The sequence below is a fragment of the Bos grunniens genome, chromosome 27 (genome assembly GCF_055505025.1).
Source record: "Bos grunniens cultivar Pamir isolate PY7600 chromosome 27, Bosgru_T2T1.0, whole genome shotgun sequence".
NCBI classification, from domain to species: Eukaryota; Metazoa; Chordata; class Mammalia; order Artiodactyla; family Bovidae; genus Bos; species Bos grunniens.
Window position 1 is genome coordinate 36,238,211 of NC_141191.1, and position 25,438 is coordinate 36,263,648.

At 36.5% G+C, this 25,438-nt stretch overlaps 1 protein-coding gene across 1 annotated transcript in view; it reads right to left on the reverse strand.

The window, feature by feature from the left end:
- Window positions 1-3,428: 3,428 nt before the first annotated feature.
- Window positions 3,429-25,438, reverse strand: part of ADAM2 (ADAM metallopeptidase domain 2) — a 101,279-nt gene continuing 79,269 nt past the window's right edge. The window contains exons 16-19 of the mRNA XM_086380424.1: window positions 14,906-15,089; window positions 10,454-10,531; window positions 10,066-10,237; window positions 3,429-3,631 (exon numbers count right to left, since the gene is read on the reverse strand). Of these exons, the coding sequence (XP_086236550.1) occupies window positions 3,429-3,631; window positions 10,066-10,237; window positions 10,454-10,531; window positions 14,906-15,089 (637 nt within the window). The remainder of the gene's footprint in view (window positions 3,632-10,065; window positions 10,238-10,453; window positions 10,532-14,905; window positions 15,090-25,438) is intronic.

Below are 25,438 nucleotides of genomic sequence, written 5' to 3' on the forward strand. Positions count from 1 at the left end.
AAAGGTTCGTCTAGTCAAGGCTATGGTTTTTCCTGTGGTCATGTATGGATGTGAGAGTTGGACTGTGAAGAAGGCTGAGCGCCGAAGAATTGATGCTTTTGAACTGTGGTGTTGGAGAAGACTCTTGAGAGGCCCTTGGACTGCAAGGAGATCCAACCAGTCCATTCTGAAGGAGATCAGCCCTGGGATTTCTTTGGAAGGAATGATGCTAAAGCTGAAACTCCAGTACTTTGGCCACCTCATGTGAAGAGTTGACTCATTGGAAAAGACTCTGATGCTGGGAGGGATTGGGGGCAGGAGGAGAAGGGGACGACGGAGGATGAGATGGCTGGATGGCATCACTGACTCGATGGTTGTGAGTCTGAGTGAACTCCGGGAGTTGGTGATGGACAGGGAGGCCTGGCGTGCTGCGATTCATGGGGTCGCAAAGAGTTGGACACAACTGAGCAACTGAACTGAACTGAACTGAGTGGAAAAAAAAAGATGGAAAAAGGTGCATTTGCTCTCTGCTTGAGCTGAGACGTTTACTTTCTCCTATCTTCAGACACCTGTTGGCATTCTTGGTCCTCAGTTTTTGGACTCAGATTGAGACTTACCTAATTGGACCCTCATTTCTCAAGTATTGACTTGTATTGAATTACACTATCAGTTCTTTCCCAGTTCTTCGCCTGGGAATCTTCCGCTGCAGATGGCAGATCTTGGGACTTCCTGGGTTCCTTAACCACGAGAGCCTATTCCTGTAATAAATTTCCTCACCCTCCTTCCTCTCCCACCTATCTGTATAACTCCTATTGCTTCTGTTTCTCTGGAAAACCCTGACTCACATATTTGTATTACTATAGCTTCTTCTTGAAGCTCTCCTCCTGAAGGCAGGAGGAGAAGGGGATGACAAAGGACAAGATGTTGGATGGCATCACCAACTCAATGGACATGAGTATGAGCAAGCTCTGGGAGATGATGAAGGACAGGGAAGCCTGGTGTGCTGCAGTCCACAGCGTTGCAGAGAGTCAGACATGACTGAGCAACTGAACAATGAACAACAAAGCTTCTTTTTGTGTGTGCATGCTAAGTCACTTAAGTCATGTCCGGTTCTGTGATCCTAAGGACTGTACCCTGCCAGTCTCCTCTGTCCATGGGATTCTCCAGACAAGAACACTGGAGTGGGTTGCCATGCCCTCCTCCAGGGGCTTTTCCCAACCTAGGGATCAAACCCGCATCTCCTATGTCTCCTGCATTGGCAAGCAGGTTCTCCAGCACTAGCACCACATATGTTCTTCTTTATATTTACTAATGCTTTTTTAAAGCATTAGTGTTAGTCTATCAAACTTTCTTTTGTATAGAGTTTCACAGTATATGCATCTTGTACTTTGAACCTTTATATATCTGAAATTGTCTTTTATAAGCAGCACATAGTTGAAAATTTTTTTCGAGATCCTAAGCTTATTGTCTTTTGATTGGTTGTGGACCTGAGACTATAACATCACTACATACCATTGCAACTTAAAACAGTGGTCTTTAATCATGGTATTGCATGTCTTATATTGTAAATTTTACTTGTCTCATGCCTACTCATTAACAGAGTTAATGCTTACTAACAAAATTAATATGAGGTAACTAAAAAAAAAGTAAAAAAAAATAAAAAATAAGAAATATGTAACATGCAAACTCATAAACATACATTCCTTACAAATAAGTTATTTATAGTATTATATAATTTATATATGAAAACTTTCTTTTCTTGACAGATGAAAGTCATAATGTGCAAGTTTTGAATCCCAGATAATCAGTGCATATTTGTTTTCTTTTCCATTTTTTCTGTTCATCAAAGATAATTACTCTGGAAGAATAAATGAAGGAGAAAACATCACTTGTATGATCAATTAAGTTAAAAATGATGATTAATTCAGCAAATGGTATGAGGTACTTATTTTGAAGTAGAGTTCTATCATGTAATTCATTTGTAACCAGCATTTGAATACACAAATGCTAAAGAATTAAGCATTATTAGAAAAAAAAATAGCACTGCAAGAAATGTTTTAAATGACAAATTTACCATGTCTATGATATAGCTTACAATATTGAAAAATATCCTTCAATTTGATTTTTATTATATGCAGCTATATTATTATCTTCATTTAATATACACTTATACTATTTCTATCTATGTAATACTTTAAATTTTCTGTTTCTGTTTCTCCCTCTCATTCTAAAATTAGTTGATACTTACTGTGATGTTATGGACTCTTTGTTTTCCAGGCTAGTCTTTGGGCTCACTCTCACTTTCCAGTTGCCTATATATTTAAAAATAAAAATGATCATTTAAAACTGCATTTTCTTCAAAGATAGTTCTACAACACTCTATAGTATCTAGCAGTATTGAAACAGTTTTGAATCCCTATCTGAGATTTGAGAGCAGCCACTACTTAAGAATATCTCACCACTGAGAGTATTTCTCAATGATAAGCAAGGCTAATATGTGAAAAAGAACAGTAATAAAAGTTTACCTGGAAATGAACTCAGATCATATTTATATATATAAAACATTATTAGCTAAATAGCTTTACATTTTTTTTTACCATTCACAGTCTGCTCATTTTCCCACAATACACTCTTCCAATATAAGAAAATTCCTTTAATATGTTTAAGTATTATCTGAATTATGAGACTATTTTATGTGCCACATATTATTTCAGCAGTTTTACATAAACTTTTCAAAATATTTCTATGAAATGTATTCTCTTTTAATTTATATTATCAATTTTAAATATGTTAAAAAAGTTCTTTAAATATTCTAATAAAATTCATTTCATCTTGAGTAAAATGAAGGGCATAGATATAAAACTCAAAGGCAGAAATTATTTCATAGCAATTTCCATGAAAGGAAGTAAACCAATTTTAATATTTGTTTTACTCTTGAAGAATATTTTCAGATATTTATTAGGTTATTAAATAAAATTTTTTTTTCTGTAGCTATGGCTTTAACCTAGATTTTTCAGTTTTACTATTATATATTTTACTTTAATATATTTTTATTTATATTTTAATCTTTTCCACCTCTGGCTGCCTCTATTGAAGTTCCCTAAAGCCTAACTACTCTCCTAAATTTCCATGCTATGCTTTAATAAAATGTGTTTGCAAAACTCTTTGAAATATATAAATATTAAAAAGTAAATGATATTTAATGTATACTTAATAATTAAGACCAAATAGTAAAAGAAGATAATCATTAACCAGAAATCATTGCTACTTAAATTTACTCTGAACAGAGTCCAAGTTGTTTTAAGATTAAAAAACATTTTTATTATTCATTATATTGATCATTAATATATTGCATATTAAATTTACATGGAAAGATAAATATACAACCTGAATTACTACTAGTTGAATCACCATAATGTTATATATTGATAAGTTACTATGTAGGCCAACTAACTGTAAAAGTAATGGATCTTAAATATGAAATTAATATACTCATCGCTTGTATAATCCTCAGTTCTCCATTTTTTCCTTTGGAAATACACTTTTACCAGTGTGGCAATTAGTACACAGAGAATAATGAAAAAAGGAATGAATAAGAAAAATGGCCATCTCGTAGGTTTAGAACGGTAAACATTCTCAATATAGCGACTTTCTAGGAGAGAAAACACCAGTGATTTGAAAGTAACTACCAGGAATATAGCAAAACCATTTCTTCATTTTATTATAACTATTGTAATAAGCATTTAAAGCATTTAATAATTTTACAATTAACATTTTTATATGAAATGGATAAGTTGACATCAGAACTGCACAAAGTTAGACTCGTCTGTAATAACTCTTACATAACAGTCCTCTACTCCTTGCTTATTTATTAAGAACCTCCTATTCCATGTGGTTCTCTTTTCAGATCTGTCTCATAATATAGATGAAAAGAATTATAGTGATTCAATTAAGAATTGCATTTTCCCTCAGTGCTCTATTTTTGGAAGGAATATTGCAAATTCTTTTATTGCATTGATATGTATTTTCATGCTTCATTTAAGAAACTGCTTGTCTCAAGGTCATGTAGACATTTCCCATGTTTCTTTCAAGTTAGCTTCTACATTTGGATTTATCATCTATCCCCTATGAATTGTGAAGTAAGTTATAATTCTGAGATTCATTTGGTCTTATATAGATATTCAGTTGTTAACATACAATGTTTTGAACTGACTTTCCTTCCCTTTTGAACTATTTTTGTCCTTTTCTTGACTACTGTAACTATATACTAAATCTATATTAAGTTCAGTTCCGTTGCTCATTCATGTCTGACTCTTTGCAACCCCATGGACTGCAGCATGCCAGGCTTCCCTGTCCATCACCAACTCCCAGAGCTCATTCAAACTCATGTCCATTGAGTTGGTGATGCCATCCAACCATCTCATCCCCTGTCATCTCCTTCTCCTCCTGCCTTCAATCTTTCCCAGTATCAGGGTCTTTTCCAATGAGTCAGTTCTTTGCATCAGGTGGACAAAGTATTGGAGCTTCAGTTTCAGCATCAGTCCTTCCAATGAATATTCAGGACTGATTTCCTTTAGGATTGACTGGTTTGATCTCCTTGCTGGCCAAGGGACTCTCAAGAGTCTCCTCTAACACCACAGTTCAAAGGCATCAATTCTAAGGCGATCAGCTTAGATCGCATCCATCTCTCTCACATCCATACATGACTACTAGAAACTCTAGTAGTTTTTTTAAAAACTCTTTTTTTTAAAAATATAAATTTATTTATTTTAATTGGAGGCTAATTACTTTACAATATTGTATTGGTTTTGCCATACATAGACATGAATCCGCCACGGGTGTACTCATGTCCCCCATCCTGAAACCCCCACCCACCTCCCTCCCCATACCGTCCCTCTGGGTCATCCCAGTGCACCAGCCCCGAGCACCCTGTCTCATGCATCGAACCTCGACTGGCGATCCATTTCACATATGATAATATACATGTTTCAATGCCATTCTCCCAAATCATCCTACCATCGCCCTCTCCCACAGAGTTCAAAAGACTGTTCTATACATCTGTGTCTCTTTTGCTGTCTCGCATACAGGGTTTTCATTACCATCATTCTAAATTCCATATATATGCATTAGTATACTGTATTGGTGTTTTTCTTTCTGGCTTACTTCAGAAACTCTAGTAAAGGCTCTTAAACTCCCCAGATCCTTGCTTCTACCCCCCAAAATAGTCTCTCACTGGATATAGGATAATATATAAAACTATATTATCCTAAGTTTGATATAAGGCAAATAGACTACATCATCCTTCTGTGTTCTTTTTCAGAGCTCTTTGGTTATTCTAGCACTTTTTTGTGTATTTTAGAATCAAATTGTTGATATCTGAAATATTGCATGCTTTTATTATTGGGTATTTTGATCTATAGATTTAATTTGGTGAGAATTGACATGTTGGCAATAATAAACTTTTCCACAGATGAACATGGAATATTTATCCATTTATTTGTGTGTTTAGTATCTATCTGCATTTTTGTTTGTTTCAGTGTAAAAGTATTGCACATATTTTGTTGAGCTTATTCCTAGTATTTTATATTTTGATAGTATTATAGATGGGACTGATTTTAAGTTGATTTTCATTTTACTGCAGCTAGTATATAGCAATACTACTGACTTTTAAACATTTTCTTTGACCTTTCAAAGGGTTTTTTATTACTTCTAAAAGTGTTCTTGTAGAATCCTGAGGATTTTTGATTTAATTAATCATATTGTCTGCAGTTTAATCTCATTCTTTCTAATCTTTATGCTCCTGATTTTTTGTTCTTTATCTATTGCACTGGCTAGGACTTAGAGTACAATATGACATGGTGAGAGCAGACTTCATTGCCTTGCTCTCAGTTTTTTGGAAAACAATGTAATTACAAAATATATCAGCTAAAATCTTTTTGTTGATGCTTTTTATATTGATTTCATATTAAGTTAATTTCTGTTGATAGTTTGTTGCCTTTTAAAAATTCATAAATAGTTGTTGAATTTTGTCAAATGACTTTCATGTAACAAATGAGAAAATGAATATACTTTAAAATATTTATTAATTTTATGAATTGTACTGATTGACTTTCAAATCAATGTTTGCATTTATGTTAATTAAATATATTGTTCTGTAATTTTTTCTTTGTTAACTTTCTTTTCTGGATTTGTCATTAGGGATATGTTTTCCTCATCCAATGAGGTGACAGGCGTCACTTTCACCACTGTTTTTTAAAATGATATTTCTTCCTGGCAAAACCATGCCTGAATTAACCTGTGAAAACTGTATATCTTGCTGCTGTTAATTTTGTTGGTTTTTAAAATCACAAACACACAGAACATGAAATTTTGGCTTCTGATTTCTTGGTTATACTCTTCATATTATACTATGATTTCGAATTCTTTGTCCACATGGAATAGCCCTTATAACACTTTTCACAGCTGAGTAGCTTTATCAGTATACTTGTTACCCATACTCAATTAAGATTTGAAGAACATATGTATTTTGATCATTTTCAGTCTGAGCTGATGTAATTCCTTAAAAATGTGTGGATTTCTTATGTATCAAATGAAAAATACATTCCATTAAATGAGACCACATCCACAAGTCTTTCTGACATGTGTCTGTCTATATTAGACCCTTGTGCTGCTGCTGCTGCTGCTAAGTCACTTCAGTCGTGTCCGACTCTGTGCGACCCCAGAGACGGCAGCCCAACAGGCTCCCCCATCCCTGGGATTCTCCAGGTAAGAACACTGGAGTGGGTTGCCATTTCCTTCTCCAATGCATGAAAGTGAAAAGTGAAAGTGAAGTCGCTCAGTCGTGTCCGACCCTCAGCGACCCCAGGGACTGCAGCCCACCAGGCTCCTCCGTCCATGGGACTTTCCAGGCAAGAGTACTGGAGTGGAAGGCTGCCATAAAATAACCTATTGTAGCCTTATTGTTTGTGAGTTTCATAAGGCAGTCCAATACAATACTTAAAAGGGCTTTTTGTATAGATGAAGGTGTCTAAGAAGCATCACTTTAAGGTTTTTCTGAGGTCTTAACAGAGGGGTTTAACATATGCTTGAAAATCTTTATCTGAGATCAAATTTTATTACTAATATCGTAAGTTTAGTTGTTAGCCACTTCTTACTTTTAAAAATGTTTTTCTGGAAGATTTCAGGGATAAAAATGTTTTATTTTCATGCCAAAAAGTCTAACTCTTTTATGAATATAAATATACATTTTACTTGAAAATTTAACTTTTCCTTCATTATTAATTTCTGTCTCCTTGCATTTTATCATAGGTAACTTCAGTTGCCCAACCTGGGAATCACTAGTCTTCCTAGAAATCTTGTTGACAAGAACCATGAATTCTATTTTTCACATTACCACAGGCAGCAAGGGTGCCTCACAATTCACCAGTTCATAATAAATGCTCTCATTTCTCCAAATTCTAATAATGTGTTTTAAGCTGTCTTTGAATTGCTCACCAAGAGTCCTCTTGAGACAATGTCAACATAAACTTATAGTCTTCAAAGGTTTCCTGTTCTGCCTTCCACAAACCATCCAATTCCAAAGCTAATGGCACATGTTTTAGACTCTTGTTATACAAATATAAATACACCATCTAGACAGCACTTGTGCAAGAAAGTACCCCCAAATTTAGGAACTTAAACAATCATTTCATTTGAATTTTGTGTGGCATGAGTTTGTGCAGGGCTTAGTTGCATGCTTGTATTTTTGTGTCTCAAAGTCAAATTTCAAATACAGCCAATCATCTTCAACAGAATGAGTATTCCAATAATGAGAGTTCCAAGAATTAGTATTCTGAAAATCCCAATCAGAAGGCCAACTTGGATGCTAAGAAAAAATAGTCTCCTCTTCTCATGGGGGAAAAGGCATGTGTGTGTATGGATAGAAGCAGTTAATTACAGTGAATCTGAAGATAAGCTAATTGTTCCCACTAAAATAGAAATAGCTTGCATCGAACCTGGACTGGTGATTCGTTTCTTATATGATATTATACATGTTTCAGGATACAGGAAGCTTGGGGCTGGTGCACTGGGATGACCTAGAGGGATGGTATGGGGAGGGAGGTGGGAGGGGCGTTCAGGATGGGGAACACGTGTACACCCGTGGCGGATTCATGTTGATGAATCCAATCCAATACAAATACAATACAAAACCAATACAGACGCTTTTAAGGTTAATTAGGTCCCATTTGTTTATTTTTGCTTTTATTTCCAATATTCTGGGAGGTGGGTCATAGAGGATCCTGCTGTGATGTATGACAGAGAGTGTTTTGCCTATGTTCTCCTCTAGGAGTTTTATAGTTTCTGGTCTTACGTTGAGATCTTTAATCCATTTTGAGTTTATTTTTATGTATGGTGTTAGAAAGTGTTCTAGTTTCATTCTTTTACAAGTGGTTGACCAGATTTCCAGCAATCCCACTGCTGGGCATACACACTGAGGAAACCAGAAGGGAAAGAGACACATGTACCCCAATGTTCATCGCAGCACTGTTTATAATAGCCAGGACATGGAAGCAACCTAGATGTCCATCAGCAGATGAATGGATAAGAAAGCTATGGTACATATACACAATGGAGTATTACTCAGCCATTAAAAAGAATACATTTGAATCAGTTCTAATGAGGTGGATGAAACTGGAGCCTATTATACAGAGTGAAGTAAGCCAGAAGGAAAAACACCAATACAGTATACTAACACATATATATGGAATTTAGAAAGATGGTAACAATAACCCGATGTACGAGACAGCAAAAGAGACACTGATGTACAGAACAGTCTTATGGACTCTGTGGGAGAGGGAGAGGGTGGGAAGATTTGGAAGAATGGCATTGAAACATGTAAAATATCATGTATGAAACGAGATGCCAGTCCAGGTTCGATGCACAATACTGGATGCTTGGGGCTAGTGCACTGGGACGACCCAGAGGGATGGTATGGGGAGGGAGGAGGGAGGAGGGTTCAGAATGGGGAACACATGTATACCTGTGGCAGATTCATTTTGATATTTGGCAAAACTAATACAATTATGTAAAGTTTAAAAATAAAAATAAAATAAAGAAAAACAATACAATATTGTAAGTAAAAAAAAAAAGAATGTTAATTCCATAAAGAATATAGACAATAAAAAAAAGTTAGCTGTAAAATAGAAATAGCTTGATAATACATGTTATAATTTTCTTTTTTACTTAGTCTCTAATAAATGGTATTAAATACTATATTTCAAAAGTTGGAATAAATGTGGAAATGTTAAGAACTAAGTCTGGCTCAAAATCTGGAGAAACCTGCTTTGCTTTTCTGTAAACATAAATTTTTGTATAAAGGTCCTAAGCAACACTGGATATACTGGCGTGCTCTAAAATCCACCTCTACTTTGAACAAAAGATTGTAGGAAATTACATTTCCTATGCTCCTGAACCTTCTGTCTTCTGGTTAGATTTAGCTGATGGGATTCATGGATTCACTGGATAAAATTTGGAGAGCAGGCAGACTGAAATCCTCATGGTATTGATCCGTCTCCATCTCCAGCATCTGCAGTTATGTCTCTGCATCCTCCATACCTTCAGCTCTTGCTGAAGGGTACCTCTACCTGTCTTCTGGATCCTGGTATCCCTAACTGCAGTCATATGTCATGCAAGATGGCTTAGATTCTGGTTCTAGTAATACCATCTCCATTTATTGTCCTTTTAGCCCTACGAAGTGGTAATGGATTCCTGCATTGCTAATCTCTGCACTGCCTCACTGTTCTCTGATTAGCTTTCATATCTGCTCTTATGTGTTACCCTACCTCATGTTTTGTACTTAATTCCTTCTGTATGAAAGACTAAAGTGATTTCTGTTTTCTTGCCTGGGTCCCTACTGGAATACCTTATTTATAACATATATTTTGTATAACATGTTAGCCTCTGGAAGTAAAATAGCCATCTATGGTTTATTATTTGATGTCCAAGCATAATCTAAATATAAATTAGTAGACAAAATATTTACCTTGTCAAATTTAACACATTAAAACATTGTCTGAATTGTAATTTCAAGTTGTTACCAGTACTTACCGGCAAGAGGAGTAGTACCTACGTCAGTGAGAGCGGGTCCGCCAGTTGGAGGCTCTGCGGGTGGAAAGTTACCACTGTCAATGCTCCCACCTTCCCATCCTGGAGCTGAATGTTCGCAATTTGGAGGTAAATATGAAGGGTTACAGTGACAGTTCTTTTTATTATTACACACCTGAAACAGGAGAAATACCACCTTATCAAGTAAGTAGCTACAATTATTTGTGTTCATTAAAATTTTGAAAAAATACATAGGTTAGATAAGGTTGATTTTCTTACCTGATTTATGAATGTGTGTGTGTGTGTGTGTGTGTGTGTTTAGCTATGTGTTTGCTTTCCAAAGATCACTCTCAATGATATATACTCTATGTCTCATAGTACTGATACTTACACCTTGATTGTTGCATTTTTCTGGATTACAGTCATAGTTCAAGAATGAAGAATCTACACATTGCTTATTCTGGCAAATCTAAAAAAGGAATGTCCCAAAGTAAGTTAATTGAACCACCATCTGTACTTGGCATCTAACTAAAAGGATTCCGTATTGTACAGACATAAGAGGTATTCATTTCATAATAAATATTAACATACTACCAATAAGTGGTTAATTCATACTGCTACTGAGTTTCTAGCACTAGATGAGACTGATTATCTGAAAGTTAAAAAAAAAAGCATCTTCTATGCTTATACTAGGATAGGAAGTACAGACATGAAATAAAAGCAAAGGCAATATGTCATAAATACTATAATAAAATAGTTTTATGAAATAATAAAAAACAAAGAATATATGAGGGCAGCAAAACATTTTTGTTGAGCCCTGATGTTGAACAGGACTCAATCAAGCATAGAAATGAAAGGCAAAGTACTTGTACAAAAAGAATAAATCTTCAAAATGACTACATCATATCTACTATGTAACTTTTAAAAAATATTAAGGGCATTTTTAAAAAAATATTTTTAAAAAGTTACATAGTAGATATGATATAGTCATTTTGAAGATTTATTCTTTTTGTACAAGTACTTTGCCTTTCATTTCTGTGGCGGATTCATTTTGATATTTGGCAAAACTAACACAATTATGTAAAGTTTAAAAAAAAAAAACTCAAAAAAAATATTAAGGGCAGTGCAACTGTTACACAAAGAATATCCATTCAAACATTAACTAAATATTTGAGTCTTACAATGCACTTTACCCTGAGAACGCAGCAGGGAATAGCAATAACAAAAAAACCTTATATTGCTCATATTGCTGTAAAAGGTAAAGAAACACACACACACACAATCTACATGTGATGTGACAGAAGTTATTATGGAGGATATGTTTGTGTCTTGTAATCTTGATCAGAAAGTTGGTCTATAACTTGTAAACAATCAGTCATATTTAGAGATTTAATTGGAAGATGGAAGGCTGATAAAAAGGAAGTTTTGAAAAAGAGAATGCAAAAGTGAGAGAAAATATAGAGAGACAAACTAGAGCAACATTGCAGTAGTCTAGAAAAATGACAACCCAGAGTGAAACTGAGTGCTTAGTGGTGTTGATCAAAAACAGTGGTTGTATTTGAGATAGAGTTAATTCACCAAGTTTAGTGATAAACTGTATATAAAGAATGAAAAGAGAGATGGGCAATGACACCAGGGTTTCTGGTATGTCTAACTTTCTTGGTTATGGTACAACTGATGAGATAAGAAAGCTAACATAAAGCCCCAAATTATAGAAATATTATTTTTGAGACTTCATTTTACTTGTAATATCAAGTAATACTGTGTACTTGAGATAAAATGAAAATCATTTTTGCACAGAAAATGTGAGATAATGTGATTTCACCAAAGTAACCCAAACCTGAAGCCAGCGATTCCCACTGTGGTCATCAGTGGCAAAGGATGTAGGATTTAAGTGATCATATGCACCATACGCCAGTGACAGAATGAAAAGCAGATTTTTACCAAATCCTGAAAAATTAATCTGGAGTGTGACATCAGCAAAATGGTGCACTGGGCACCCCAAGTGTTGTTTTCCCTTAGAGATGTTAGAGGAAGAAGATGAAGCAGGAGGAGGAGGAGGAAGGGGAGGAAGAGGAAGAGGGGGAGGGGAAGAAGAACTGGCTAAAGCAACCCATAGGAGCTCTGGAAGTAGTCAGACGACTACAACAGCTAAGCAAATGACCAAACAAACAAATAGCCACACCAAAACATTAGAAAACTTTGTAGCATTTTGTTCACCCTGTCCCACTACCTCTGGTGCATGGCACAGTCTATGTTTGGAGAAGGCAGCAGCAGAGTTTCCAGAGGAGACTATTTTTCATATTCTCATCTGTCTGGGAACTGCTTAAAGACTGGTTTCTGTTCCACTTGACTCAAATCTCAGCTGGGCACTGCTCAGGAAAACTAAGACTTGCAGACATGGGGGGCAGAGAATGAATGGAGACGTACTGTAGACAATATAAGGCTCCAAGGCTACTGTGGTGAGACTATTTGGAAAAATAAAGCATCTAAAATGTCCATGTATACGAGGAATGAGAAAAGCCACAAAGACATGCATATTCACAGGAAAGATGCATATTCACAAAACCCTCAGAGAAAACAAATTTTCTCCTTAGGCTACTCTCAAGGCTCAGAGCACCCAAGAAATTACATAAGGACTGCCTGAGCACAGAGCCAGACTGTAAACTTGGGGAGAAGTGGTTGTGTTTTCTGCAGTCCAATTTTTAACAACAATGACAATAAAAAAAAATCACATCCTATCAAAAGAGGAGAAAAAGGATGAAAGACTATAGAGTGGAGATAAGACAGTCTTACCCACAAGTGGTACTGGGAAAACTGGATAGGAACACAGAAAACAATAAGATTAAAACATTCCCTCATAGTATTTATAAAAATAAACTCAAAATGGCTTAAAGGTCGAAATGTAAGGCCTGTAACCATAAAACTATTAAAAGAGAACATAGGCAGGATACTCTGACATAAATTGTAGCAATATTTTCTTGGATAAATATCCTAAGACAAAAGGAAAAAAATAAAAAAATAAATGAGACCTAATTAAACTTAAAAGCTTTTGCACAGCAAAGGAAATTATCAACAAAGCAAAAGACACCTAAGGAATGAGAGAAGATATTTGCTAATGATGTGACCAACAGGATGTTAATATCCAAAACACTGTTGTTGTTCTTTAGTAGCTAAGTCATGTCTGGTTCTTTTGTGATCCCGTGGACTGTAGCTTGCCATGCTCCTCTGCCCATGGATTTTTCAGGCAAGAATACTGGAGTGGGTTGCCATTTCCTTCTCCAAGGGATTTTCGTAGCCCAGGAATCAAACCCACATCTCCTGCATTGGCAGACAGAGTCTTTACCACTGAACCACCAGGGAAGCCCATCCAAAATGTATAGCTTATTCAAAATAAATAGCTTATTCAACTCAATATCAAAACAAAAATAAAAACAAAAACAGAAGGCCAAATACACATATTTCCACATAAAATACAAAGTTGGACCACAAGCCTATGAAAAGATGTTCAACATTTCTCATTATAAGAGAGATACAAATCAAAACCACAATGAGGCATCACCTCACACCTGTTTGAATGAGTTTCATCAAAATCTCTACAAATAACAAATGTTGGGGAAGATGTGGAGAAAAAGAAACCCTTGTATACTTTTGCTGGCAATATAAATTGGTACAGCTACTATGGGAAACACCATGGAATTTCCTTAAAAAGGTGAAACTAGAACTACCATACAACCCAGCAATCCTATTCCTGGGTATACATCTGGAAAAAAGAAAGACATTAATTCAAAAATATATATATTCCTCAATGTTCACAGCAGCACTATTTATAGCATCCAAGACTCAGAAGCAACTTAAGTGCCTATCAACAGACTACTGGATTATAAATGTGATTTTAAAAATATAAATCTATATAAATATATTTATAAATAATGGAATATTTATAAATATATGTAATATTTAGAAATATGAATGTGGAATATTACTCAGGCATAAAAAGAAGGAAATACTGTCATTCTCAGTAATGTGGACGAGCTTAGTGAAATGAGTCAGATGGAGGAAGTCAAATACTATATGATATCACTTATATGTGGAAACTTAAAAAGGATACAGATGAATGTATATGCAAAATTGAAACAGAACTCTCCAAAGGGGAGATCCAAGTGGGGAGGGATAAATTAGGAGTATAAATTGTATAGTACAGTACAAATTGTATAGTGTACAAATACTGACAAATGGTATAGTATATAAGGTGCTATTTATAATGTAGATAGGTGCAAAGATATACTGCATAGCACAGGGACTTATTATTTTGTAATAACCTATAACGGAATATAGTCTGCAAAACACTGAATCACTATGATGTACACCAGGAACTAATGCAATATTGTAAATCAAGTATTTCAATTTAAAAGAATTAATGGAAGGTTCATTATAGAAAATGGAGAGTAATCGTATTTCAGATTTTCATCCCTTTGATTGATCTTTCCTTTACTCTGTGAATCCTTTATTATTTTCATCACTAAAATGAACATATGTTTCTTTAAAGTTTTTTTTACTTTAATCATTATTTTTAAGTAATTATATAAAAATATAATTCACTACATTAAAAATATATGAAATGATAAAACTGTCAATGAACAGTATGATTCTCAACTCAGTTAACATATGTGAAAAAATAGTAAATGGCAGGTTATGTTTTTTCTTTTAAAATTTCTCTCATTTTCAAAACTTTCCATTTCATATTTTTTGAAATTAAATACACATTTAACTTGAGAAAAATACCACATACGCATTTAAAATTTGAAATTAGTATATTACCTGGTAATAAAAGACCACACACCTTACTTTCACCACAAACAGTTCCATCTTTTACCCACATCATTCCTTCATCTTCATTACCATATTCATAATGCAGTCCAATGCAGATCTTTCCATTTATGTTGGAATACATAACAGAGGCATTTTCAACAGAAATGACCTCTCTTTTATCATATGTACATAGTAATTTTCCACATCTCACATTCCTATAATTTAGCAACAAATAAAAATCATTAGTTTTCAATACAGAGAAATATTAGAATATCAATTCTAAAGGAAAAAGATTTAAATAAAGCATGAAGAGAAAGAAAGATTGTGCTAAGCTGGGTCCGACTCTTGCGACCCTATGGACTGTAGCCTGCCCGGCTCCTCTGTCCATGGGATTCTCCAGACAAGAATACTGGAGTGGGTTGCCAGTTTATTTTTCCAGGGGATCTTCCCGACCCAGGAATCGAACCCAGGTCTCCAGCATTGCAGGTAGATTCTTTACCAACTGAACTACATGGAAAACCCAAATAAAAGCGTTACTGCTGCTGCTGCTGCTAAGTCGCTTCAGTCGTGTCCGACTCTGTGCGATCCCATAGACGGCAGCCCACCAGGCTCCCCCGTCCCTGGGATTCTCCAGGCAAGAACACTGGAGTGGGTTGCCATTTCCTTCTCCAATGCATGAAAGTGAAAAGTGAAAGTGAAGTCTCTCAGTCGTGTCTGACTCCTAGCGACCCCATGGACTGCAGCCCACCAGGCTCCTCCATCCATGGGATTTTCCAGGCAAAAGTACTGGAGTGGGGTGCCATTGCCTTCTCCGAAATAAAGCGTTAAGTCTTGCTAAGAGATTATGCAATTAATTGTGAAACTGAAAATTATGAGGGTCTTTCCTGTGTTATTAACAATAACATCTTAGTAATTATGAGCTACTTCTTACTTTGTGCTGTGCTGTGCTTAGTCATTTGGTCCTGTTTGGCTCCGTTCAACCCCTTGGACTGTGACCCACCAGGCTCCCTTGTCCACGGGAATTCTCCAGGCAAGAATACTGGAGTGGATTACCCATGCCCTCCTCCAGGGAATCTTCCCAATCCAGGAACTGAGCTCAGGTCTCCCGCATTGCAGGTGGATTATTTACTGTCTGAGCCACCAGGGAAGCCCATCAATCCTGGAGTAGGCAGCCTATCCCTTTTCCTGGGGATCTCCCTGACCCAGGAATCCAACCCGGGTCTCCTGCATCGCAGGTGGATTCTATATCAGCTGAGCTACCAGGGAAGCCCCACTTCCTATTTAGTCATCACTTTTAAACAATTCTTTATTATTATTATTACTTTTTGGCTATTGTTCTTAAACATGATTCTGAGCTTATTCTATCTAAAAATTAGTAAAATTTAAAAAATTACTAATATACTTACATTTCCTTTTCTATTTTTCAAACATAATACATATTCTCCACATCATGGGTCCCAAACTGACAAGACATTAAGGCATACACTTAAGAAGCAGTATATGGAATAAATATTAATGTGGAATCACTAAGATACATCATGATGATAGTGTCTAAACCACAGACAAAAATAACCAGAAAATCAAGTGTGTGTGTGTGTGTGTGTGTGTGCAGTTGTGTCTGACTCTATGCCTGTCAGGCTCCTCTGTCAATGGAATTTTTCCAGGTAAGGATACTGGAGTGGGTTGCCATTTCCTTCTCCAGGGAATTTTCCTGACCCAGCATCTCCTGCATCTTCTGCATTGGCACGCAGATTCTTTACGGCTGAGCCAGAGGGAAGGCAACCCAAAAATGAAAAAAAAAAGCATTAATAATCACATGAAAGAGTGGTAATTTCATAAATGAGTAGGGAAATGCAAATTAGAGAGTAAGATACCTCTTTAGAATGACACGTAAACAAGGCAACAAAAAGCTGTGACAGTACAAAACGCTGCGGATGCGGAGAAGTTATAACTCTGATACGCTCTTGTTGGAGATGTAAGATGGTACAGTAACTTTGGAAATTATGTGGGCAACTGCTTAAAATGTTTAAATTGCCATGTAAGTGAAAGTTACTCAGTCATGTCTGACTCTTTTGCAACCCCATGGACTGTAGACCGCCAGGCTCCTCTGCTTATGGAATTCTTTAGGCAAGAATACTCGCATGAGTTGCCATTCCCTTCTCCAGGGGATCTTTCCAACCCAGGGATGAACCTGGGTGTTCTGCATTGCAGCAGATTCTTTATCATCTGAGCCACCAGGTAAGCCCTGAACTTTCCACATGACTCAGCAACTCAACTTCTAAGTGTGCATCCATGGAAAATTTAAAAATGTGTTTACATAAAGACTTGTACCTTCATCACTTGTTTTTTCAAAATATAAATTTATTTATTTTAATTGGAGGTTAATTACTTTACAATATTGTATTGGTTTTGCCATACATCAACATGAATCTGCCATGGGTGTACACGTGTTCCCCATCCTGAACCCCCCTCCCACCTCCCTCCCTGTACCATCCCTCTAGGTCATCCCAGTGCACCAGCCCCAAGCATCCAGTATCCTGCATCGAACCTGGACTGGCGATTCATTTCATATATGATATTATACATGTTTCAATGCCATTCTCCCAAATCATCCCACCCTCACCCTCTCCCACAGAGTCCAAAAGACTGTTCTATACATCTATGTCTCTTATGCTGTCTTGAATACAGGGTTATTGTTACCATCTTTCTAAACTCCATATATATGCGTTAGTATACTGTATTGGTGTTTTTCTTTCTGGCTTACTTCACTCTGTATAATAGGCTCCAGTTTCATCCACCTCATTAGAACTGATTCAAATCATCACTTGTTATATCTCAAGAGAAAAAATACATGGCTTTACAAAGAAAACAAACAAAATACTTCATAAGAATGTTCAAAGCACCATTGTCCTGTTAATTTTTTTACTTGAAGTATACTTGATTTGTAATGTTTTGTTAATTACTACTTATAGCAAAGTGATTCAGTTATATATATATATTTTTAATATTCTTTTCCATTATGGCTTACTATAGATATTGAAATATTGAATATAGTTCTTTGTGCTATACAGTAGGACCTTGTTGTTCATCCATTCTCTGTATAATAGAGACATCCATAGCAGCATTGTTTTTAATGACCCAAAACTATTAGAAACATTCTAAATGCCCATTAGCTGGCACATAATTTTAGGATATAATATTATCCAGTAATAAGAAGCTACAAACTAGTGTAATAGGCTACAAAATGGATGAAACTAAAAAAAATAAGTAAAATAAACCAAGTAAAAAGACCACATAGTATGCAATTGTCCTAATATAAGAACTCTAGAAAAGGTAAATCCAAGGAAAGAGAAAGTATTGCTAGGAACTGGTTGCTAGGAACTGGGATCACTTGAAAGTGACTTTGGATTCTACTGACTTTTGCACTTTTATAAATTTATCACAAAGTACATAAGTTATTCCATTAAAGTAGATTGATTACATTTTAGTTAAGTATTTTAAGTATTATTACGTCTGTTACAAATTATTTATGAGCTTCTACGTCAAGTTGTTGCTGCTGTTGTTTTTCAGTCTCTCAGTCCTGTGTGATTCTTTGCATCTCCATGGATTGCAGCATACCAGGCTTCCTTATTCTTCACTATTTCCTGGAGTTTGCTTAAACTCATGACCACTGAAGTGGTGATGCCATCCGACCATCTCATCCTCTGTTGTCCCTTTCTCCTCTTGCCTTCAATCTTTCCCGGCATCAGTTTAGTTCAGTTCAGTCACTCCGTCATACCCGACTCTTTGCAACCCCATGGACTGCAGCACGCCAGGCCTCCCTGTCCATCACCAATTCCTGGAGTTTACCCAAACTCATGTCCATTTAGTCGGTGATGCCATCGAACCATCTCATCCTCTATTGTCCCCTTCTCCTCCTGCCTTCAATCTTTCCCAACATCAGGGTCTTTTCAAATGAGTCAGCTCTTCACATCAGGTGGCCAAAATATTGGAGTTTCAGCTTCAACATCAGTCCTTCCAATGAACACCCAGGACTGATCTCCTTTAGAATGGACTGGTTGGATCTCCTTACAGTCCAAGGGACTCTCAAGAGTCTTCTCCAACACCACAGTTCAAAAGCATCAATTCTTCAGTGCTCAGCTTTCTTCACAGTCCAACTCTCACATCCATACATGACCACTGGAAAAACCATAGCCTTGACTAGACAGACCTCTGTTGGCAAAGTAATGTCTCTGCTTTGAATATGCTATCTAGGTTGGTCATAACTTCCCTTCCAAGGAGTAAGCGTCTTTTAATTTCATGGCTGCAGTCACCATCTTCAGTGACTTTGGAGCCCCCCTAAATAAAGTCTGACACTGTTTCCACTGTTTCTCCATCTATTTCCCATGAAGTGATGGGACCAGATGCCATGATCTTAGTTTTCTGAATGTTGAGCTTTAAGCCAACTTTATCACTCTCCTCTTTCATTTTCATCAAGAGGCCCTTTAGTTCTTCACTTTCTGCCATAAGGGTGGTGTCATCTGCATATGTGAGGTTATTGATATTTCTCCCAGCAATCTTGAGTCTGGCTTGTGCTTTTTCCAGCCCAGCGTTTCTCATGATGTACTCTGCATAGAAGTTAAATAAGCAGGGTGACAATATACAGCCTTGATGTACTCCTTGCCTGATTTGGAACCAGTCTGTTGTTCCATGTCCAGTTCTAACTGTTGCTTGCTGACCTGCATACAGGTTTCTCAAGAGGCAGATCAGGTGGTCTGGTATTCCCATCTCTTTCAGAATTTTCTACAGTTTATTGTGATCCACACAGTCAAAAGTTTTGGCATAGTCAATAAAGCAGAAATAAATGTTTTTCTGGAATTCTCTTGCTTTTTCAATGATCCAGCAAATGCTGGCAATTTGATCTCTGGTTCCTCTGCCTTTTCTAAAACCAGCTTGAACATCTGGAAGTTCATGGTTCACGTATTGATGAAGCCTGGCTTGGAGAATTTTGAGCATTACTTTACTAGTGTGTGAGATGAGTGCAACTGTGCAGTAGTTTGAGCATTCTTTGGCATTGCCTTTCTTTGGGATTGGAATGAAACTGACCTTTTCCAGTCCTGTGGCCACTTCTGACTTTTCCAAATTTGCTGGCATACTGAGTGTAGCACTTTCACAGCATCATCCTTCAGGATTTGAAATAGCTCAACTGGAATTCCATCACCTCCACTAGCTTTGTTCGTAATGATGCTTCCTAAGGCCCACTTGACTTCACATTCCAGGATGTTTGGCTCTAGGTGAGTGATCACACCATCATGACTATCTTGCAGGGTCTTTTCAAGTGAGTCGGCTCTTCACATCAGGTGACCAAAGTATTGGCGCTTTAGCATCAGTCCTTCCAATGAATATTCAGGGTTGATTTCCTTCAGGAATAATTGGTTTGATTTCCTTGCTGTTCAAGGGACTTTCAAGAATCTTTTCCAACACCACAGTTCAAAAGCATCAATTTTTTAGCACTCAGCATTCTTTATGGTCCAACTCTGACATCCATACATGACTACTGGAAAAACCATAGCTTTCAGTCTGTGGACCCTCGTTGGCAAAGTGATATCAGATCAGATCAGATCAGTCGCTCAGTCATGTCCGACTCTTTGCGACCCCATGAATCGCAGCACACCAGGCCTCCCTGTCCATCACCGACTCCTGGAGTTCACTCAGACTCACGTCCATCAAGTCAATGATGCCATCCAGCCATCTCATCCTCTGTCGTCCCCTTCTCCTCTTGCCCCCAATCCCTCCCAGCATCAGAGTCTTTTCCAATGAGTCAACTCTTCACATGAGGTGGCCAAAGTACTGGAGTTTCAGCTTTAGCATCATTCCTTCCAAAGAAATCCCAGGGCTGATCTCCTTCAGAATGGACTGGTTGGATCTCCTTGCAGTCCAAGGGACTCTCAAGAGTCTTCTCCAGCACCACAGTTCAAAAGCATCAATTCTTCAGTGCTCAGCCTTCTTCAGTCCAACACTCACATCCATACATGACAACAGGAAAAACCATAGCCTTGACTAGACGAACCTTTGTTGGCAAAGTAATGTCTCTGCTTTTGAATATGGGCGGTGTTAAACTAGTTTGAGTTCAGAAGGTTAACAACTATTTTGACATCAGTTTCTAAGGCTACCTGCAAGAGGTACGGGATTCAAAGTATAGAGCCCTGTACTGTTGAAGCCCAGCTTGAAGGATTTTGAACATTACCTTGTTAGCATGTGAAATGAAAGAAATTGTGTGGCAGTTTGAACATTCTTTGGCATTGCCTTTCTTTGGAATTGGAATGAAAACTGAAATTTTCCAGTCCTGTGGCCACTGTTGAGTTTTCCAAATTTGCTGGCATACTGAGTACAGCACTTTCACAGCATCATCTTTTAGGATTTGAAATAGCTCAGCTGGAATTCCATTACCTCCACTAGCTTTGTTCATAGTAATGCTCCCTAAGGCCCACTTGACTTCACACTCATGGATGTCTGGCTCTAGGTGAGTAACTACACCACTGTGGTAATTGGGTCATTAAAACCTTTTTGTACAGTTCTTCTGTGTATTCTTGCCACCTCTTCTTAATATCTCTGCTTCTGTTAGGTCCACACAATTTCTGTCCTTTATTATGTCCATCTTTGCATGAAATGTTCCCTTGGTATCTCTAATTTTCTTGAAGAGATCTCTAGTCATTCCCATTCTATTGTTTTCCTCTATTTCTTTGCACTGTTTACTTAAGAAGGCTTTGTTTTTCCAGTCATTACAAGAAAATGCTGAGTAAATGGAAATCAATGACTTTTTTTGGACCCATCAGAGAACTGCGGTTGCAGAAAAAACCACTTACATGTATCTGGAAAGCTAAGTGCATGCAAAAACAATAAGTAGCACTTGTAATTTGCCTATCTGGAACATAAGCCACTGAACTACCTAAACCACTAACAATATTTAAATACAAATTTTGACAAATCACTGGAGACTGAGCATGAACTACCATGAAGATGTGAAGCTCTTGAGTAATACAGTTATATTTTCATTTGCCTTTTCTCCAGAAACTCTATATGTTTCTTTTGGGGAGTATATGTGAAAGCTCTCCATATACACTTACAGGGGGAGGTGAAGAGTAATCATTATGAAATTCCCAGACCCAGCTGTCTAACAAAGGCTTAATCTCTAGGTATAAAGACTTTCATCCCACTCTTGCCAACTCCACTTTTCTTGGATCACCTAAAAGAATAATAAATATCAGATCAGATCAGTCGCTCAGTCGTGTCCGACTCTTTGGGACCCCATGATTCGCAGCATGCCAGGCCTCCCTGTCCATCACCAACTCCTGGAGTTCACTGAGACTCATGTCCATCGAGTCAGTGATGCCATCCAGCCATCTCATCCTCTGTCATCCCCTTCTCCTCCTGCCCCTAATCCCTCCCAGCATCAGAGTCTTTTCCAATGAGTCAACTCTTTGCATGAGGTGGCCAAAGTACTGGAGTTTCAGCTTTAGCATCATTCCTTCCAAAGAAATCCCAGGGCTGATCTCCTTCAGAATGGACTGGTTGGATCTCCTTGCAGTCCAAGGGACTCTCAAGAGTCTTCTCCAACACCACAGTTTAAAAGCATCAATTCTTCAGTGCTCAGCCTTCTTCACAGTCCAACTCTCACTTCCATACATGGCCACAGGAAAAACCATAGCCTTGACTAGACGGACCTTTGTTGGCAAAGTAATGTCTCTGCTTTTGAACATGCTATCTAGGTTGGTCATAACTTTCCTTCCAAGGAGTAAGCGTCTTTTAATTTCATGGCTGCAGTCACCATCTGCAGTGATTTTGGAGCTGAGAAAAATTAATTCTGACACTGTTTCCCCATCTATTTCCCACGAAGTGGTGGGACTGGATGCCATGATCTTCGTTTTCTGAATGTTGAGTTTTAAACCAACTTTTTCACTCTCCACTTTCACTTTCATCAAGAGGCTTTTGAGTTCTATATAGTCATGATCAATAACAGAAAAGGCTTAAGGATATAAGTTGGGGATGGTAGCTGTAGAACAGGGACTAGAGAATGGGGGCATGGGATGGGGCACTCTACACCTGGAGGAGGAATAAAAGCACTTCTGTTATCCATACCCCTGAGACACAAACTCATTAAAAGAAAGGCTTATGTAAAAACTAGAGAAGGTCCACCCCCCCACCAACTGTAAAACCATAGTAACAAGTCCCCAGCAGAAATAGAAGTAAATTACAACTGAGAGAGCTCCAAGACACATATTCCCTTTGAGGGCTGGGATAAAAGGAAGCTCCAAATTTAAGAAGAGAGAAAGAAATTTCTTCACTAATGGAATCTGAAGATTCTGGTGCCTATAGCTACAACAAACACTAGACACAATCTATCTCCTAAAAATATTAACATATATTCTTACATTAAAAGCTTATTTGCTTCAGTGCCTACTACCCTATATAACATGACCAACTTTCAACACAAAAAAGTACTATTTATATTAAAAGGCAAGGAAAAAAAACAGTCTAAAGAGATAAAATAGCATCAGAAACAAATCAAATATAAAATAGATCTTGGAATTATTAGATATGAAATTTAAGATAGCTTTGGTTAATATTTTAAAGGTTTAAAAAGCAAAAGTCAACAACACGAAAGACCAGAGAAACAACATCAACAGAGATATGAAAACTGTAAGAACAAACTATAAGAATAAAGAGAAAATAAAAGCATAAAAAACCTAACAAAAATTTAAAAATGGCTTCCAAGCTTTCATCAATAAAATGCAATCTAAGCCACAGAAGAAAAACTTCAGAGAACTCAGTGATAGATTGATAGAAACTTCCCAAACTGAATCACAATAAAACAAAATAATGGAGGAAAAAATAGAAAAACCCAAGAACTATAAGACAATTACAGAAAGTGTAACATACTTGTAATAAGAGCAGCAGAAGGAGAAGAAACAGAATAGGAAAAATCTTGAAAAAAATAATGAACAAGATCTTCACAAAACTATTGACAGACATGAAAACACAAATACAAGAAACTTAGAAAATGCCAAGCAGGATAAATATCAAAATACAAACCATCTATAAATATATCACATTCAAACTAAAGTAAATCAATATCAATGAGACACTCTCAAAGGCAACTAGGTTGGGGCACACCTTACTTAGAGGAGTAAAGATAAGAATTACAGCAGACTTTTCATTTAAAAATCATGCAGTTAAGATTTGGAAGGAATTTTTGACTGCTGTAAGAAAAGAAAAATCTAACTAAGAATTCTCTGTCCAGTAAAATTATCTTTCAAATAATAGAGATTTTTCAGACAAAAAATGATAGAATTCTTTGTGAGCATATCATACTTGCAAGAAATATTTTTTAAAAAGTCCTTTATGCAGAAGAGAAGTTTGTGTCAGAAACTTAGATCTACATTAAAAAGGGACAGCATTAGAAAATGAAAAAATTGAAAGAAAAATGTGTGTATTTTTCTTACTCTTAACTGAGCTAAAAGATAACTATCTTCTCAAAGCAATAATATGAAGAATGTATTGGATATTTATTGTATATGTATAAGCAAAGTGAGTAACAAGAAGCCTCACAAGGGACTTGTGACGGAGGAATTGGGAAACTATCATAGTACACCTTCACTACACATGAAGGAGTGCATAATTACAGCATTTGAATGTGAACGATTATTCTGTTATTTGAAGATAGTAGATCAGTAATCACTTTTAATGGAAATGGTCTATAAACAATCAATTAAAAGCCAGACATTGTCAGAGTGGATAATAAGAACATGGCTCATGAGTTTTAACATCTGAAAACAAATTAATGTAATAAATTATATCAATAGGAAAATGCACCAAAAACAGATTTATGAAAATAGATGTACTAAAAGCACTGAAAAAATAACAACCACCATGTAAGATTAAAAATTCTCAGAAAAGTAGAAATATAGGGGGGATTTCCAAATCAGATAAAGGGTATTAACAAAAAAAAAACTACAGCTAACAATAAACTTCCTGGTAATGGCTAAATTTGTCTCATAAAATTGGTAATAAGTAAATCTTTTCTTTCTCTACTTACAATTCAACATTTTGGTAGATATATATACAGTCAAGCAAGAAAAACAAATTAAAGGTATCCGAATTAGAAAAGGATAATTCAGACTTCATTTGCAGATTCCATGATCCTGAACATGGAAATACTAAGAAGCTCACACACAAAAAGAGAGAAAGAGAGAATTTATGAGGTTCACACAATATAAAAGATCAATATATGATTTGCATTGTTATTTTTATTATTATTAGATACTGGCAGTGAACAATGAGAAAATAAAATTTAGAGAACTATTCTGTTCACAATATTTTCAAAAGCAAAACATTCAGCAATATACTTAAAATACATGCAGCACTTGAACACTGAAAACTAAAACCTGATTGAGAAAAAGGAAAGAACACTGAAATAAACCCAGACATTCTATGTTTATCACTTTGCAGTGCAATATTGCCAAGATGGCAATTCAAACAAACACACATACACACACACCACAAATGAATCCATGGGAAACTGATG